Source organism: Mastomys coucha, unplaced genomic scaffold (genome assembly GCF_008632895.1).
Source record: "Mastomys coucha isolate ucsf_1 unplaced genomic scaffold, UCSF_Mcou_1 pScaffold23, whole genome shotgun sequence".
Taxonomy (NCBI): Eukaryota; Metazoa; Chordata; class Mammalia; order Rodentia; family Muridae; genus Mastomys; species Mastomys coucha.
The window spans coordinates 54,858,948-54,876,308 of NW_022196906.1; the positions used below are offsets into that span (position 1 = coordinate 54,858,948).

Genomic DNA, 17,361 nt, shown 5'->3' on the forward strand with positions numbered 1-17,361 from the left:
ACAGGAGGATCCTGGGGCCTCATTGGCCAGACAGCTTAGCCCAATCAGCAACAGATAGTGAGAGCCCCTATCTCAAAAAAAAAAAAAAAAAAAAGGTAAAGAATAACACAAGATTAACTTCTGCCCTCCAAACACACATGCATACGAACATACACTTGTCCTCCATACATACACAAAATACATAAATTTAACAAATTTAACATAAAATGGCACTATTTCATAACTTTTTTCTGTGTAGAGTTTGTATTGGCCATACTTCCTTTTTCTTTTTCTCCAGCTCCTGGTCTCCTCTTCTTCACAAATAAAGACACACACACACACACACACACACACACACACACACACACGCACCCACCCACACACATACACACACACACACACACACACACACACATACGCACCCACACACACACACACACACATGCACGCATGAGTGCACATACACACACACACACATACACACACACACACATACATGCACGCGCACACACACCTCTAAAACTACTGTCATTTGCCAAGTGTCAGCAATTAATGGGTGAGCAGTCCTTGGTGGGGTTGTTAATTCTGCCAGAATAGGAGGCCTTCTGCATAGAAACATCTGGAAAGAGCTACTTACACTCTGCACCAGGTCCCCTCTGCCTGTATTATTACACAGGACAGTTCTAAAGAGATGTAGCCAGTCACCCGAACAGCACTGAGACGTGCATAGTTTACTTGACAGCATTTACAAATTATGTCTCTTGGTCGGAATAACTTACGCTGTGCAAATGCTTCCATATGCTAAAGTTGGACACACCACAGTAACAGGGAAGAAAGGAGAACCCTTGAGTAGCTGGCTTTCATATATACAGTTGACTATAATATGTGCAAATTAATAACTGTCCCTAAAGAATTAACCTTAGATGGGTTTATAATTCTTTCTGCTCTTCTCTGCTAACAATCAAGAGTAGCAAATTTTACCACAAAATAATCGGTCAGTGAGAACTCAATTATGAATGTATCTATGTAATGAAAACCGAATAGCAGTTGGAAATCTCATTTTAATGTGAAACTCTATGATTTTTCTCCCAATTCCTTTGTCTCCTCTCAAAAGGAGATCCACTTTCAAATTCCAAAATACATGTGTGTATGTGTGTATGTATGTATGTATGCACATGCATGTATGTGTGTGTTCCTGTGTATGTGCACATGGGTGCCCTGTGTGTGGTATGTGCAGGTAAGGGAAAAACCTCAGGCACTGCTCTCAGTCACTATCCACCATTTTTTTCTTTTCTGAGATACAGTCTCTCACTAATCTTAAGTTCACCAAGTGGGCTATAGTGACTGGTCAGGAACCCCAGCCATCCCCCTGTCCTTGTCTGTCAATGGTGGGATTACAAGGGTATGCCTTCACTCCTGGATTTTTATGTATGAGTTCAAAGTTTTAAATATTGGGATCAAACTCAGGCACCCCACTGAATAAACCGTATCCTGAGCCCACACTTAATTCCTTTCCATCCTGACTTTAGAGCAGAGGTCAGCAAACTTGGGCCCACCAGCCAAATCCAGCTCACCACCTATTTTTGTAAACAAAGCTTTACGGGCACACAGCCATGACTATTCATTTACACAGTACCTCTGGCTGCCTCCCCCACCAGGCAGAGTTAAATGATTGTGACAGAAAGTACGGCCCAGAAAGACTTAAAGTATTCTGGGGAGCTCTTTATAGACAGCGTTGCAGCCGGGTTAGTAAGCATTTCCTCAGTCTTGTCTCTTCATGGACACACTGTTGCAAGTCCAGTTAATGAGCATTTCCTTAGTCATCTTCTTGCCTGCCTAAGTGGATGCTGCTACTGCCAGCTCTTCTTTTACTGCCAGGTTTTGGGGGATCCCCAGGATGACAGCCACAGTCACAAAAAGCTCTAAGAAAACATTGAAAAGCAACCTAGCACCCAACGAAACCCACGTGGCCTTCTTTTCTTGGACGAACGGCAAGAACCCTGGCGGCCAAGACACATGTGTTTATTATGTGCGACAACTGCTCTGAAATGTCTTTCCCCCGAGTGAAGAAATCTATAAATGTCAAGGGGTGGGGGGAACTAGCCTTCAACTGCAAAGTTCGTAATAGTACTATGACGAGGAGGTACTATATACCAAGATATGATCCTGTTTTGCTTAGTGTTTTAAATTCAATGTTCTAACGCAACTAATAAACCTTCCTTTTTCTGTTATCAGGGAAAAAAAATACTTGAGAAGGATGAGGGGAGTGGGCAAGATGGCTCAGCGGATAATGATGCTCTCTTCCAAGGCTGATAACCTTAGTTCAATCCCCAGGACCAGCACAGTGGATGAAATGACTCATACGCTATCCTCTGATCTCCACATGTATGCTTTGGCATGTACAACACATACATATACATACACATATGCACACATACATATACACACACATACACACACACACATACACACACATTAACACTTATTTAGGAACCTTTTACCCTAAGATTTGATATATTTATCATTCAAGTACCTTAAAAAACAAAAAAAAATGACAAAACAATTGGATTATCTATAAACTATTTTTAACTATGATTACACATCTGAGTATTGAGAACAACAAAAAAGAACGCCATTAGGGCAAGTCAGCTATTATTAATCCCAATAATACTAAGCATTAATGATTTAAAACACAGTAATTTTTTTTAAACCTTTCTACCTATTGAAATTATGGCTGGGGGGTAAGATGACAGAATGAGAGGCTGCAAATTTCCAAACCAATCTGGCAAAATGACGTTTGGACCTCTGCCAGGTCCCAGTCATTCCATTAGTCAGTCATGCAACAAGTACTAGGTTGAGCACCTAACTGTGCCAGGCTCTACTCTAGAGTCAAAGTAGTGTGTGAGAAGCACATGCACGGCACTGACTTGCCAGTGGGGAACAAGGTACCACAGAGGCGGCTACCTGGTCCAGAAAAGCAGAATGCGACCCCCAGATCTAAGAGAAATTAGATAAATCAGATGAGAACATCAAAGGGTGCTGGGAGGAGGGTCTAGCCTTGGCATGCCTTCCTTTCTCAGTTCATCTGTGATTCTGAACTTCCCTGTGAAAGTCCTACCCTAGTAAAGGGACCTACCAGCTCAAAGTCACTTCAACATGAATGGCTATTTTCCTCTCAGGACCCAGAGAGCTGACGGAGCTTTGAGGTACGCATGCCATGCGTCCTGCTTCTCAGGAAGCACAGACAGAGCTTCTGCTCTGTGGCCAGGAGCACTGAGCTGGATCGTGTACATGATGCAGATGGAGCTTGGGGGGAAGTGAACTCTTCATGTCCTATGGGCCCAGAAAGCCAGTCTCTGGGGACTGGACTCAAGGATCGTTGTCAACTGCCTAGACCAGTGCTTTGAAACCTTCCTAAGGCTGTGTGACCCTTTTCTACAGCTCATGTTGTGGCAAGCTCCAAACAAAATTATTTTGTTGCTACTTCATGACTATAATTTTGCTACTTTTATGAATTGTAATGCAAATATCTGAAGTGTAAGGTATCTTATATGTAAGATATCTGCTTTATGAAACCACAGGTTGAGAACCACTGGAAGCATCAAGAGAAGCTGTGGTGGGATAACAAAAAAGCCACCACTGTTCTGTCTGTTCGTCTAGTCATCCTTCCTTCTTCCCTTCCTTCCTCCCTCCCTCCTTCCCTTCCCTTCCTTCCTTCCTTCTCTCCTTCTTTCCTTCCTTCCTTCTTTCCTTCCTTCCTTCCTTCCTTCCTTCCCAGAAACCTCCTGGCAGCAGAGACTGAGTCCTTCCATCAGGGATCACAGCTCCACATGGAAACCGGAGATCCTCTCAAACCACTTCAGCTTCTCCATCTTCCCCGCCCATGGCCTTGAAGGTGTGTCTGCACAGGCACCAGCTCTGGCAAGCGCTCTCCACTCCTGAGCGGGGTGCCTCTGCTTGCAAGTCTTTGCAATGCCTTCCCACTCAACTCTAGGGACACACACTGTAAGGCCAGCTCTTTGGCCAGCTCTGTTCTCGGATCAGAGACGGGCTCAGAGCACTAGCGTCTTATCCAGGAACCTTGGAAAAGGTGCCAAGACTGCTAAATGTTCTAGGAACAGGGCTTCTACTCAGAATCAGCTGGAACTCACCTCCAGGCAGAAGGAAGATAGGGGAAAGTGGCCGTGGTGACCCCACCCCCTCTGGCAGAGAAGTACATTGTCTCTGAGTGGCCATGACTTAACTTACCTTTCTGTGTTCAGTGGAGGGCTGCGGGCAGACAAGCTGAGGACCAAGCAGCAGGAGGGCGCCCAGGGCACTAGGGAAGAAAAAGAGCAACAGGCAGGGATGTGAGCATGGTCCTGGCAAATCCTGGAGGAAGCTGGCATCACCAGCCCGTTACTGGAAGGGAGGGGTCTATCCACCCTAAGTCCTGAGATAAACTTAGAGAAAATACAAAGGGAAAAGAAAATAGCCCCACACCAAGGAAGGCCATGGCATGAGGGTAGGTATGGAGGTCAAATCCCTGACCTACACCTCCCAACAGCGCTTGTAAGTCTGAGATAACTTCTAGCAGCCTTGGTCGTCCCCCTTCGTGAGATGGGCACAGCAACAGAGGTTGGCTCAGGGGTGTGGAAGAGGGCTGAGAAAGATGGCTACCATCCCTCACACAGACCACAGCACAAGCCAGTGTGTGAAGGTTAGTGGGGTAATGAGGTCAGCATGAAGAAAAGGCCTCTAATGCTGGCCCAGGCTTCCTTCTATAGCCCTTTGGTATCTCACATGCTCTTCATTGACTACCTTAAGCCTTACTGTCATTGACCCTGATTAGAACTTGTTATCAATGGGTAGTGGTGGCTGGCACATGCCTTTAATCCCAGCACTTGGGAGGCAGAGGCAGGCAGATTTCTGAGTTCGAGGCCAGCCTGGTCTACAGAGTGAGTTCCAGGACAGCTAAGGCTACACAGAATAACCCTGTCTCGGGGAAAAAAAAAAAAAAAAAAGAACTTGTTGTCAAGCAAAGGGAAGATACCTTTTTATGGGTGGGTGGGGGGAGGGGTCTGGCCCAGAGAGAATAAAAAGCAGTATGATATATCTAGGCATGAATCCTACCTAATGCTGCCAGTCCCACCTGGGTGATCCTGGGCATGCTAGCACCTCTAAACATTAAATATTCTCATCTTCTGGGAAGATCATAGAAAGTGAAAATGTGCAGGTAGATAGCCAGTCTGGAGAGATGGCTCAGTCAGATGGCTTTAGAGTGCTTAGTACCAAGCCCAGGAGCTGAAGATAATCACCTGAGAACCTACATTTTAACAAAAAGCCAGGCATAGTGGTGAGCATTTGTAATCCCAGTGTTGGAGACATAGAGACAGGAGTCCTGGGGCTCTCCTCTGAGTCAACCTAATGGGCGACCCAGTGAGTCCCAAAGCCTGTGAACAACCTTGTCTGAAAAACAGGGGGTACAGTATCTGAGAAATAGCACCTAAGACTGTACTCTGGCCTTCACCTGTGCATACACGTGTGTGTGTGTGTGTGTGTGTGTGTGTGTGTGTGTGTACACACACGTGCACATGTCACACACACACACACATACACACACACACACACATACACACAGACAGGAGAAATTAAGTGCCCAGAGTCTGGGCTTCTACTCAACAATGCCATTATTTTAAGCAGTCTTGGATCACTGCATTTTTTGAATATTTTTGGTGCTTAACCCTAAAGGCATTTAAACTAAATTGTACAGCAATCCCCAACCTTTCTGAGCCCTCTATCACAGAGTGGTGCAAAACACTGCCCCATCCAAAAGAGCCACTGTGTGGGACTGGAAATGAGGAGAACACACATTAGCAGCCAAGGCTACCGAGTTAGAGGAGGGTTCCACTCCTTCAAGCAGCTAGTGTGCCACCAGGCCAATCGTGTTATATGAGCATGTAATAATAGTAAATTCAAGGCACAAGTATAAAGAACTGAGCCTCTAGCTAGGACCACTGCAACCCACTAGGGTTTCCCATTGTGGCCACATGCTCTGTTTGCACTCTCCAATGAACAGTTACATCAGTGGTTCTCAACCAGTGGGCTGCGCGACCCCTTTGACTCAGGGCTCAATTAAGAACATCAGAAAACCCAGATATTTACATTACAATTCATAACTGTAGCAAAAGTACAGATTTGAAGCAGCAACACAAATAATTTTGTGGTTGGGGGTCAACACAACATGAGGAATTGTATTAAAAGGTCACAGCATTAGGAAGGTTGAGAGCCTTTGATCTACATTGTTTGTCATCCACACGACTTAGAGTAAATAACAGGACTAGATGGTGATGTCACCATCTTCAATTAACTCTAAGAATTATTTACTAAAACAAACAAAAAATTCCTCTGTCGAAAACACCCCAAACACACCTTCATTACCACTTTTGATTTCGTTTGTTTCATTTTTTAAGAAATGTTTATTTTTTTTAGGACAGTGCCTTATTCTACACACCCCAGGCTGGGCTGGCATTCACTGTGTAGTCCAGGCTAGCTGTGAACTCTCAGAAGTCCTTCTACCTTGACTTAGCCCCATCTGGGTGATCCTGGGCATGCTAAGATCTCTAAGACACAAATATTCTCATCTTCTGTGAGGATCATGAAGCATTGACGCAGACACACAAACACCCAATACAGGCGGTTAAAGCCAGAGAAGAGATGACGTCAGTGCCTGGGGCTGGGAGACAGCTCGGCTGGGAAAGCACTTGAGGTATAAGCAAGAAGGGTCTCCAGCACCTCAGTGGAAAAGAGGCATGGTGGCACAGGCCTGGCTTTGTCTTCTGTTTCTTCCCCGTGTTTAAAATATTCTTTCTCACATGATATATCCTGATCACCTGATTGCAGCTTCCCCTCCCTCTGCTCTTCTCAGTTCCTCCCCATTTTCCCTCCCATGTCTCTCTCTCTCTCTGTGTATCTCTGCATAATGTCTGGCTGAGGGTATCTCTACCTAGATTTGTTCCCCCTCTGCATCAAGAAGTAGTTCCTCTGATGTTACTGAACAAGGCACTGATTTATGACTATAGCAGAATGTCATTTTTATTATTACTATGGGCTTTTTCTTTTCTTTTCTTAAACCAGTAGCATTTGGTTTTACCCTAGGTCCTTGAGCTACCTAGTCTTAGGTTCTTGGTCACCCAAGCAGTGCCAGGTATGGTGGATTCCATCTTGTGAAATGGGCCTTTAGCCAAATCAGATATTGGTTGGTTAGTCCCATAAGCTTTGTACCATCACTGCCCTAGCATACGTTGCTGGCAGGGCAGCATTGTAGATCAAAGGGTTTGTGGGTGGGTTGGTGTTTACATTTCCCTTATACTCTCATGTGCCAAAGCATGCAGAGTAGCTTCCTGTACCAAAGATGCTAGAACATAGGAGTGAAGGCTCTATGTAGGGACCAGCTTGACTTCTCCAGTTCAATGAGTCGTTAGGGGCTGTCTTCAGCAATGGGTCAGCAACCTGTAGTCTTGGCAACAGCCTGGGTTGTTTGGGGGTTCTCATGAGGCATTCCCTTTTCACCCATAATTCAATCAGACTTAACACACTTCCAGTATGGGAAGCTTTATTTGTGAGAAAAGATGGCCAGTTGGGACTCTGTTGTCCCTATTATGCAGTGATTTCATTTAGGTCACCCTCATATGTATGCACGTGCATGTGTGTGTGTGTGTGTGTGTGTGTGTGTGTGTGCGCGCGCGTGTGTGAAGTTTCTACTATATTAGGTTTCCATGCAACCCTTCAAATGCCCCTTAATTTTAACTGTTTCTCCCTCAACCCCCTCTTCCCTCCCACTCGGTACCTTATTATCCATTCCAGCCTCCCCACCCATTCATAATTACCTATTCTAATTTCTCTTTCCTAAGAAGATCTACAGGCTGTCTCTAGTCCCTTACAGTGTACCTACTCTCTGTGGTTCTATGGATTATAGCTTGCTATCATTAACTAAACAGCTAATTTCCACAAATGAGTGAATATATATCAAATTTGTCTTTCTGGTCTGGGATATCTCACTCAGGGTGGTGTTTTTCTAGTTCTATACATTTGTCTACAAATTTCATGATGTCATTTTTTTTAATAGCTGAGTGGTGCTGCATTGTGTAAATGTACCACATTTTCTTTATCCATTCTTCTGTTGAGGTACATCTAAGTTGTTTTCAGTTTCTGGCTATTATGAATAGTACAAGTATAAACATGATTGACCAAGTGTCTCTGTGGTAGGGTAAAGTGTCCTTTGGGTATATGCCCCAGGGTGGTATAGCCAGATCTTGAAGTAGACTGATTCTCAGCTTCCAAGGGAACTGCCACATTTATTTCCAAGGTGGCTATACAAGTTTACACTTCCACTAGCAATGGGTGAGTGTTCCTCTTAATCCACACATCCTTGCCAGCCTGAGCTGTCAGGATTTGGGGGGTTTTGGGTTTTTTTTTTATTTGTTCTGTCTTGTTTTGTTGTTGAACTTATCCATTCTGACAAGTGTAAGATGAAATCACAAAGCAGTTTTGTGGAGAGCCGTTCTGAGAGCAAGCCATCTCATAAACAAGCCCTCATTTGGCTAAGCTTGCTGCCATTGGTTGCTTCCGCATTTGGTGACCTATCCGCTTTTGCCACCACGTGTCCCATTGGGATTGGCTAAGCTTGGGAGTACTTACCGGCCGAGGGTGGGGCCGGAAGGCGGGGCTTAGATGGCAGGAAGGCGGGGCTTAAGTAATGGCTCCTCAGAGCAGAAGCAGAAGCAGGAAAGGAAAGAAGAGCAGGAGGAGCAGGAGGGAGAAGCAGGAGGGGGAAGACAGTTACAAAGTTCCTGAATAAACTGCTAAAAGGAAGAGTTCGGGTCGCGTCTTTCCTGCTGGTGGAGGCTAACGCAACACAGTTTTTATTTGCATTTCCCTGATGATAACAGGATACTGAAAATGTCTTTAAGTGTTTCCAGGCCATTTGGATTATTTCTTCTGAGAATTCCCTGTTTAGATCTGTACCCCATTACTTAATTGGGTTCTTTGTTTTCTTGATATCTACTTTCTTGAGTTCTTTATATATTTTAGATATTAGCCCTCCATCAGATGTGTAAATGGTAAAAAAAATAAATAAATAAATGAAAGAGAGAGAGAAAGTGAGGGGGGAGGGAGAGAAGGGAAAGGCAGGAGGGCCTGAAGACTTTCTGGGTAGCCAGCCTAGATGAAGTGGCCCTCTTCAGCTCAGTCTGAATCCCTATCTCAAACAAGGTAAACAGTTCCTAAGCAATGACATCCTTATATACACACACATGTAAATAAACACATACATACATACATGTATACTCATATATACACATCAATGGGCCAGAAAGCCACCCAATGTGTGCTCCGGTGCAGGGAGCAACATCTGGAGACTGGCTCCCCAGACAGCTGGGAGAAGAGGGTGCTTGCTTCTTCTATCCCCACTGCACTTAGTTTATCTAAGAAATAAAAACACATCTCAGCTTGGGAGCTTAGGTCCCCAGTGGCATGACCTTGCTTAATCACATTCTTTCCCATGCCTCAGTTGCCCAAGTCTGCAAAATGGGGATAATAAAGCCTGTCTAGGCCACCTCAAGGGAGCTCATGTTTAGGAACATACACTTTAAACCTGTGCCTGCAAGTCAGCATAATTTCTAACCCAGCCTGGCACTGTTGATTCTTTTCAAGGAAAACCAGATTGGCGTGGCTTCATTATGAAGACAAACAGCGGCTCCATAAATGTGCCATACCTCAGTCCCCAGAGCCCTTGGCTCACCCGGTAGCCACATATGTGTAGTGCCAACAGGGGCAGTTCTACATAACCACTGGTTCCAGACTGCACTGACTGGAGCGTTCACAGGGGCAATCAGGAGTGGGAGATTCTATATCTTCCTGTCTCCAAAGAACGTACTCCAAAGTCGCCTGTCCATTCTACCTCTTCCCTCGGCTGCTCAGGGCTGTGCTTAGAGTTGGTTTTTTGTTTTTTGGTTTTTGGTTTTTGGTTTTGGTTTTTGTTTGCCTCCTGTGAGACTTTGTAGTTACCACACAGAACCACTCCATCTTCCAGTCACGACTAGTTTTTTTTCCCCAGATGACTCTTGTTAACACTTACCCATCACTCTCTTCACATTAGAAAGTATCACAGGGCTGGGGAGATATCATGGAGCAGAGAGTGTTTATCACTCATGTGAGGGACCTGAGTTCAGGCCCTAGAGCCTGAGTGAATGGGCTAGGTAAGCTTGCTCTCCCTTGGAATGCCAGAGTGCTGGGGAAGCAGGGAGACACAGGTTTCTGGAACTTAGTGGCCAGCCAGTGTCGTGTACTCAGTGAGCTCAAAGCCAGTGAGAAACACACACACACACATACACACACCACATACACAGACATGCACCTCCACTCACATGCACACACCTCCACATACATAATACACATTGACATACATGCATATACCTCTACACATATGCATACACCATGCACACAAACATATGCACAGATTATAGCATGAAATTGGAAGGGGGCACTGATTTTGTCTCTGTCTTATACCCAGTACCTAGCAGAGTGATGACACAGAAAGTGTTTGATACATTGAATTAATGAATATTGTGTTGAATTAATGAATAGTGCACTGAATTCATGAATGGTGCCTTGAGTTAGTGAGTGGTGCCTCCCATCCAAATAACCCCTGAAGTTGTAGACAGATGAAACTCATGGGAATGAACAGCTTTTATAATATCCAAAATAACTTCTAATGTTCTTTTATAAATATTCTTTTTTTAAAAGAAGGGTTTTAAAATTTTTTCTATATGACACCCACCCAAAATCTCACCAGAGTTCCAAGAGACATGTTTGCTGATATGACTCATGTCAAAGACACAACATGAATTATATTTAGATGCTCCAGTGTCTTTTCCCTTCACTAGCTGGGCCCTGGTGAAACTCAAACACATAGGAATCCCCAACAAAATCATTGTGGGATAAAACCTTAGCTCTTAAATGGGCTCTGCTCTGAATGGAATAAAATAAATTCCCCCAGAGGGGAAATTATTCTTTGGGCTGCAATAACAGCAGTCGGAGCAATATATAACCCCAGGGGCCAGAGGAAGCTCTGCCAAAGGCTGAAGGCTTCCACCCCTGCTCAGCAGAGGCTGTCTTGGGCTACCCAACTCTGCTCACACATACCTCACTAATTGATAGTCTGTCTCTGTGCCCACACTTTTTCCAAACACAGGACAACCCAGCACAAACTCCTGTTCCTCCTGACCCCGTTCCGGATGACTGCTGGAGAATGGGGGATCATGCATGTGTCTGTGTGAGGCTCCTGGGTTATTTCACTTGGATAGTTTGCTTTGGCAAAGGGCTCTCAGCTTGCAACGTTCTGACAGATTGAAAGCTACCAGGACCTTCGGCACACAAGTCAGAAGCTTCCTTCAATATGGAAGTGAGGAAGTTTGCTGATCCACCTTGCAGTCAAAACTACCCAATATTTCAGGGTGGGGGGGAGGAGAAGAAGGGAGAGAGAGAGAGAGAGGGAGAGGGAGAGAGGGGGGGGAGAGGGACCATTTGTCCACTGCTGGCATAGGTTTCAAGTACTTTATGAAAAAGTAATGCTTAGTAAAACAGTACAAGGTTTACATCACAGAACTAGGGCTCTAGGCTTCTGTATTTGCCTTGGCCACCTATGATCCCCTCAGGCCACACCCAACCATCCAACTCCAGCATGGGCTGTGTCTCAACACTTCCTAGGCCATATCCCCCTCAATGGGCTCAACACCATTTGAGCATCTCAAATACCCAAACCAAGGAAATGGGTGGGAAATCCCCTTTCATTTCTTTTCTCCTTCTGTTAATTCAACCCAAGAGATACATTGGGAATGACCTAGAAATGAATCAACCTGTGCCAAAATCTCATCAATGACATGTAATCCCCACCTAGGGTGGCCACCCTTGGCCCCAACATTGTCAGACTGCCTGGAGACCACAGTATTATCTCTACAAACTAACCACTTGCTAGTTTAATACATCCATTTTCCTTGCCAAGGCCATCCTTACCTACATAAAAAGTACTAGGTCATCTTGGGCTACATGAGGCCCTGTCAGAAAAAAGACAATAGGAATGATGGAGAAGAGGCAGAGGAAGAGGAGGAAGATAAGGAGGATGAGGAAGAGGAGGGGGAAAAGAGGAAATGTTGGCAATCATGTGACTTCCAGTGTTTTAAAGTGTAATCTATGTATTTCCCCTACTCTCTTAATCAGAGTGCTCTGCCCTTAAGGAACTCATCTTTGTTATCCAGCATCACCATGTGAGTATCATTCAAAGTGCTGGTCCTTGGTGCACCAAAGTCTCTGGAGCATAAGTAGGCTTCTGGCAAGAGACAGAGGCTCAGCCTTGTCATTGCCTCCTTCCTTCTCTCAGTTGAGACCGTCCACTGTACAATTGTGTCCTCTTAACTTGTCTCCCATCAGGTGCCCCTGGCCTGAGAAATCCGAGGATGACCCTGTATTTACGATCCTCCTGCCTCCACCATCTGAGTGTGGAGGAAACTTGGAAAGCCAATTCCAAACAATTGAGGGGAGAGAAGAACAGGGAAATGCAATCAAGCTGCAGCCAGACCAAATCTAACAGACTGCAGGGAAAGGCCTGCTTGGTCTGTGAGAAGTGAAACACTTCCATTTTATGGCATGGACTTAGACACCTTTCTAACTGCATGTGGGTTTTATTGCGTATTTACAGGTCCTCAGTGCTTGCAGCCATTCATTCAAGTTCTCTGGAAATGCAAGGTGCTCTGTCACACCACAGCTTTTTGAGACACAGAGCACTTTGGTGAGTTCCTCTCTGTCTCTCCAAGGTATGATGTCTCCCTGAAGCCAGCAGAAAGATCAGTTCAAAGCAATAGAGGGAAGAAAAGAACAGGGGGCAGAATGAGGAGGTGAAGGAGACATAAGAGGGAAAGAGGAAATACTAACGAAATGCTACACAAGGGGCTGGGTGTAGCTCACTGGTAGCACGTGGACTATCATGCTCAAAGCCCTGGGTCCATCCGCAGCATCATATAAGCTAGGTGCAGCACAGTGGTTTGGTTCTATATTACCTGTACTCAGATGGTGTAGGCAGGAGGATCAAAAGCACAGGGTCGTCCTTAGCTACACAGTATATATGAGGTCAGCGTGGGCTACACAACACCGTGTTCAAAGAAGAAGATAACGAGAGGAGAAAGAGACAGGAGGTGGAGGAGGGGAACATAAGGCAGGGTCATCCTTAGCTACACAGTACACAGGTCAGCCTGGGTTACATAACACCATGTTCAAAGAAAAAGATAACGAGAGGAGAAAGAGACAGGAGGTGGAGGAGGGGAACATAAGACAGAGAAGGAAGAGGGAAGGGAGGAAGGCAAAGAAGAGAGAGAGAAGGGGGAAAGAAAAGAGAAGAAGCCATAAATCAAAGTGAAGCTGTGTGATACAACACTCCTCATCAGTTCTTTTTTTTAAGGCATCCCATAATTCAGCGTGGGAGAGACAGCAAAGCTAGTAAAAGGAAGGCAAGGGAAAAGAAGAGTCCTGTAATTAGAGCAACTGGTTCTAAGTCTTGAGGAGGAAGGCAAAGCCTTTACCTAGGGAGGCAAGGAAAGGCTAGCTGGCAGCCCAGCGATCACACCTTGACACCATTCAACTCCATCTCGGTACAGAATGTTCTAGCAAATCCTACAATCAAGCACTGAGTGATGAGGACAGGGTCCAGGTACGGGGCTGTGCCAGGCATAAGGCAAAATCAGCCCTGTCTGGACGCTTGCCGTCATTTTATAGGTAGGCCTTGCCAGGGCTCTCCTCCAGAAATTCATTTTATTTCCTCTGGTCTCTGTGTCTGCTGTTCAGATGGCTCCCACCAGAAACCCACAGATGAGATTCCAGTAGGTTCTTCCTGGACATACCTCCATACTTCCCCCATCGGGGTAGGAGCACCCGCACGTCCCGGGTTCCCAAACCTGTTTACACTGGTAGCACAGCTCTGGGAATGCACAGAATACCCAAACGGCTCTGCTCGTGGAGCCATGAATCAGTGCGCAGCAGGAGAATTTGATGGTTGTCTCTACAAAAGTGAGCTCAATGCTATGGAAAGACTCACTAAAGGCAAGCCGCCAAGGGGGAAGGAGCGGCTGACAAATTAGGTGTGGATGGGACAACTGTGGATGACTAGGGGCAGAAAAGAAAACCTGTAAAACCTAGAATAACTCTGTCCTCAGAGTGCTTTGCAATGTCTTTAAACTCTCACACGGCTTTCAACTGGGAACCTCAGATGATACTTGCGGGTGTGGTTTGTGCAAGAAAGATGATCAGGGCTTCATGTGCAAAGAAATGCTCTTGGCCCCACATCAAAACAGTCTGTGCGCTGTGCTCGGATAGACATGTGTTTTAAGTTTAAAGTAAACTGTTGAAGGTGTGTTCATTCCTACAGTTTCCCTGCTTTAACCTAATTAAGTCACTGATCATCCTGGTCAGGAATATAAAACTTTGTCCTCATTTCTTTCATATAAAAGGTAATTGGCACTTTCCACGTTCGATGGTTCACTTGCAGTGAGTTATCCTTTGCACTGCTGGCCGGCCGGCCACTCCTTCATTATTCTGATATATTTACTGTCCCCTGAGTAGTAGTGTAGGGGGCAGCTAATCCAAATCCTGGTCTGACTCTTGGTTTGTCTTGCTTGTTTGGGGTTGTTTTAAGACAGGGTCTCATGATATAGCTTCAACTCTCCATCCTCCTGCCTCTGTCTCCCAAGTGCTGGCTGGACTCATGGGCGGGGGGGCCTCCATGCCTGTCTGTCCTGCCTAAGGAACACTAGGAACTTTAAATACTTGACCCAGGGCTTCCTCTTCCTTTTCCTCAACTTCCTCTTTCTCCTTTTTTCTATACTTCCCTCCTTCTTTATCACTTTCTGATCTATGGCAAAAGGAACAGTGATTGACCTCTGACCGTTCCAATTTGCCACATAGTTCTTCACCCTGGGGGAGACTGCAGCATTCACTGACTGACTGCACCTCAGATCACCAGCCCTATCTTGGACACTCTCACACACAGGCAAACAGTTCTCTGGGCCCACCTCCCCTCACATCGGTCCTCGGGGTCCTTTTCTGCGGCCCAGAGAGCAACCACCCTTCCCGCTCTCGTTTCCTCAATCCTGTTCGGTCGTATTTCTAAGTGGAATGGCTGACAGGCATTAAAGTAATAATACTTTACTGGAGTGTATATCAAGGAAAAGAGAAACTAATGTTTTCAAAGACTAAAACCAGACACTTGACCTAAGGCCATGGACTGTAAAATCCTTAAAATGATCCAGGCCTCTCCTCCGTAAGACCTATAAAATCCACCATCTAGCTGTAATGGCCCTAATTACATCTGCATTTCTTCAAAAACTACCGTTCAAAATAAAAATGGCCAAATCAGTTCTATTTCCTGCCAACCTAACCACCCGCTTGGCATTCTGTAGTTTTGTTTCCTCCTTTGTTTTTATTGGAACCGTGAAGATTGTCAGCTCTGCTAAGGCACTCTGAGAAGTGGGCGAAGAGCACCTGCCACTCCGATGTGGTGGTGCCTACAAAAAAAAAAGGTAGTGCTAGCAAGATGGCTCGGTAGGTGAAGCACTTGCTAAGCAAGCATGGGGACCTGCGTTCAGATCCCAGGAGCCCATGTAGAAGCCCAGGGGTGGAGGCACGGCAGTAGACATCTAAAATCCTAGGACTGGGGAGGTGGAGACGGGAGGATCTCTCAGGCTTGCCTGGCTGGTCAGTCTAGGGAATCAATGAGCTCCAGGTTCAGAGAGATACCCTGTCTGTAAATGGAGGACTGGAAGACTAGAAGAGGCCTGGATTGGACCTCTGGTTCTTGTATGCATTCACCACATGTGCATGTACAACTGAATGCAGAGGTGCATACAAACAGGTGCTGGTGGACATGCACACCCACATATACCACACAGCACATGCAAATATATATGCATATATATATACACAGGGCATGTGATTTGAGAAGTCTTAAGAAATGTAAACACCTCCATGTTATTTAGCACACTTTCTGCATTGGGATAGATGCAGACAAGTTTTACTTAATCTGGTTTCCTCCAATCTTTTGATCCAGAGGGATTTTACTCATCCTGAAGCTTCCATGTGTACCTGAGCTTATCCAGGACTTAACGACCTGCTAACCAGCTCATCCAGGGTTAAAATCTTCATGTATCTCCCAATACTGGCTTTGTCTAGGATTCTTTTCACTACTATAGGCTCTGAGCGGAGCAGGGGTCTATGTTAATTCCCAGGCTTCACTGTCTCTTTCAATGAGGATGAAGTTGATTTTCTGTTGTTCTGTGGCTTGGCAAAGACTGGGGAGGATTTTTAAACTAAATCTCTGCCTGTTGGAATTGTGAATCCCCCTGATTTTTTTTTCCTCTTAGATTTTGTGCAGCACGTGTTAACTGCAACCTGCTTTCTCTCTAGGTAGAAAAACCCTTTGACTCTTCCCATCCATCTTCATGCATTGGGTCACTTTGATAAATATGGAAGTGTGCCTGTTCCTCTCCTACCAGCTCTGTCAGAGGCTTCTCACTCTTCATCGGAACCGCCCCTCCCCCAACACCAACCCCAACATTTGGAAATGCACTGCAACAAAAAGCACTGTAGCATTGGTGTTGTTTTATTTGTAAAATATAAAATGCATTTACATGGTCCTGGAGAAAAACATGCACACAATGGTTGGGCCAGTAAGATGGCTTGGTGGGAAGATATGTAATGCCTAGCAGGATGATGTCCAAGGTTACAAGGTGGAAGCAGAAGCTGATGCTCAGAAGTTGTCCTCTGACCTTTCTCTCTCTCTCTCTCTCTCTCTCTCTCTCTCTCTCTCTCTCTCTCTCTCTCTCTCCCTCTCTCTTTCTCTCCCTCCATACACACACACACACACACACACACACACACACACACCTGCCTTCGCCTCCTAGGTGCTGGGATTAAATGTGTGTGCCACCAGGGCCCGGCTCACACACACATTTTTAAAGATATACAGCAGGTAATTCATGTCTGACTTATGATGTAGGGGTTTGATGGAAATATCCAGTTTTAAATTCCTACAAAATTGCCTGCCCACCCATATAACTGACATTTTCGTTCTCCCATCGTGACAACAGAATGCTTGATAAAGCATCTACCAAGAAGACCTGTCACTGGGCAGTGGTGGCGCATGCCTTTAATTCCAACACTTGAGAGGCAGAGGCAGGTGGATTTCTGAGTTCAAGACCAGCATGGTCTACAGATTGAATTCCAGGACAGCCAGAGCTACACAGAGAAACCCTGTCTCGAAAAACCAAAAAAAGAAAAAAGAAAAAGGAGAAGGAAGAG

General features: G+C 45.4%; 1 protein-coding gene across 2 annotated transcripts in view; it reads right to left on the reverse strand.

Annotated features, from left to right (window-relative positions):
* Thsd4 (thrombospondin type 1 domain containing 4) overlaps window positions 1–17,361 on the reverse strand; it is a 585,726-nt gene that overhangs the window by 539,943 nt on the left and 28,422 nt on the right. For both annotated transcript variants that reach the window (XM_031346065.1, XM_031346067.1), the window contains exon 3: window positions 4,228–4,297. In XM_031346065.1, the coding sequence (XP_031201925.1) occupies window positions 4,228–4,297 (70 nt within the window). The remainder of the gene's footprint in view (window positions 1–4,227; window positions 4,298–17,361) is intronic.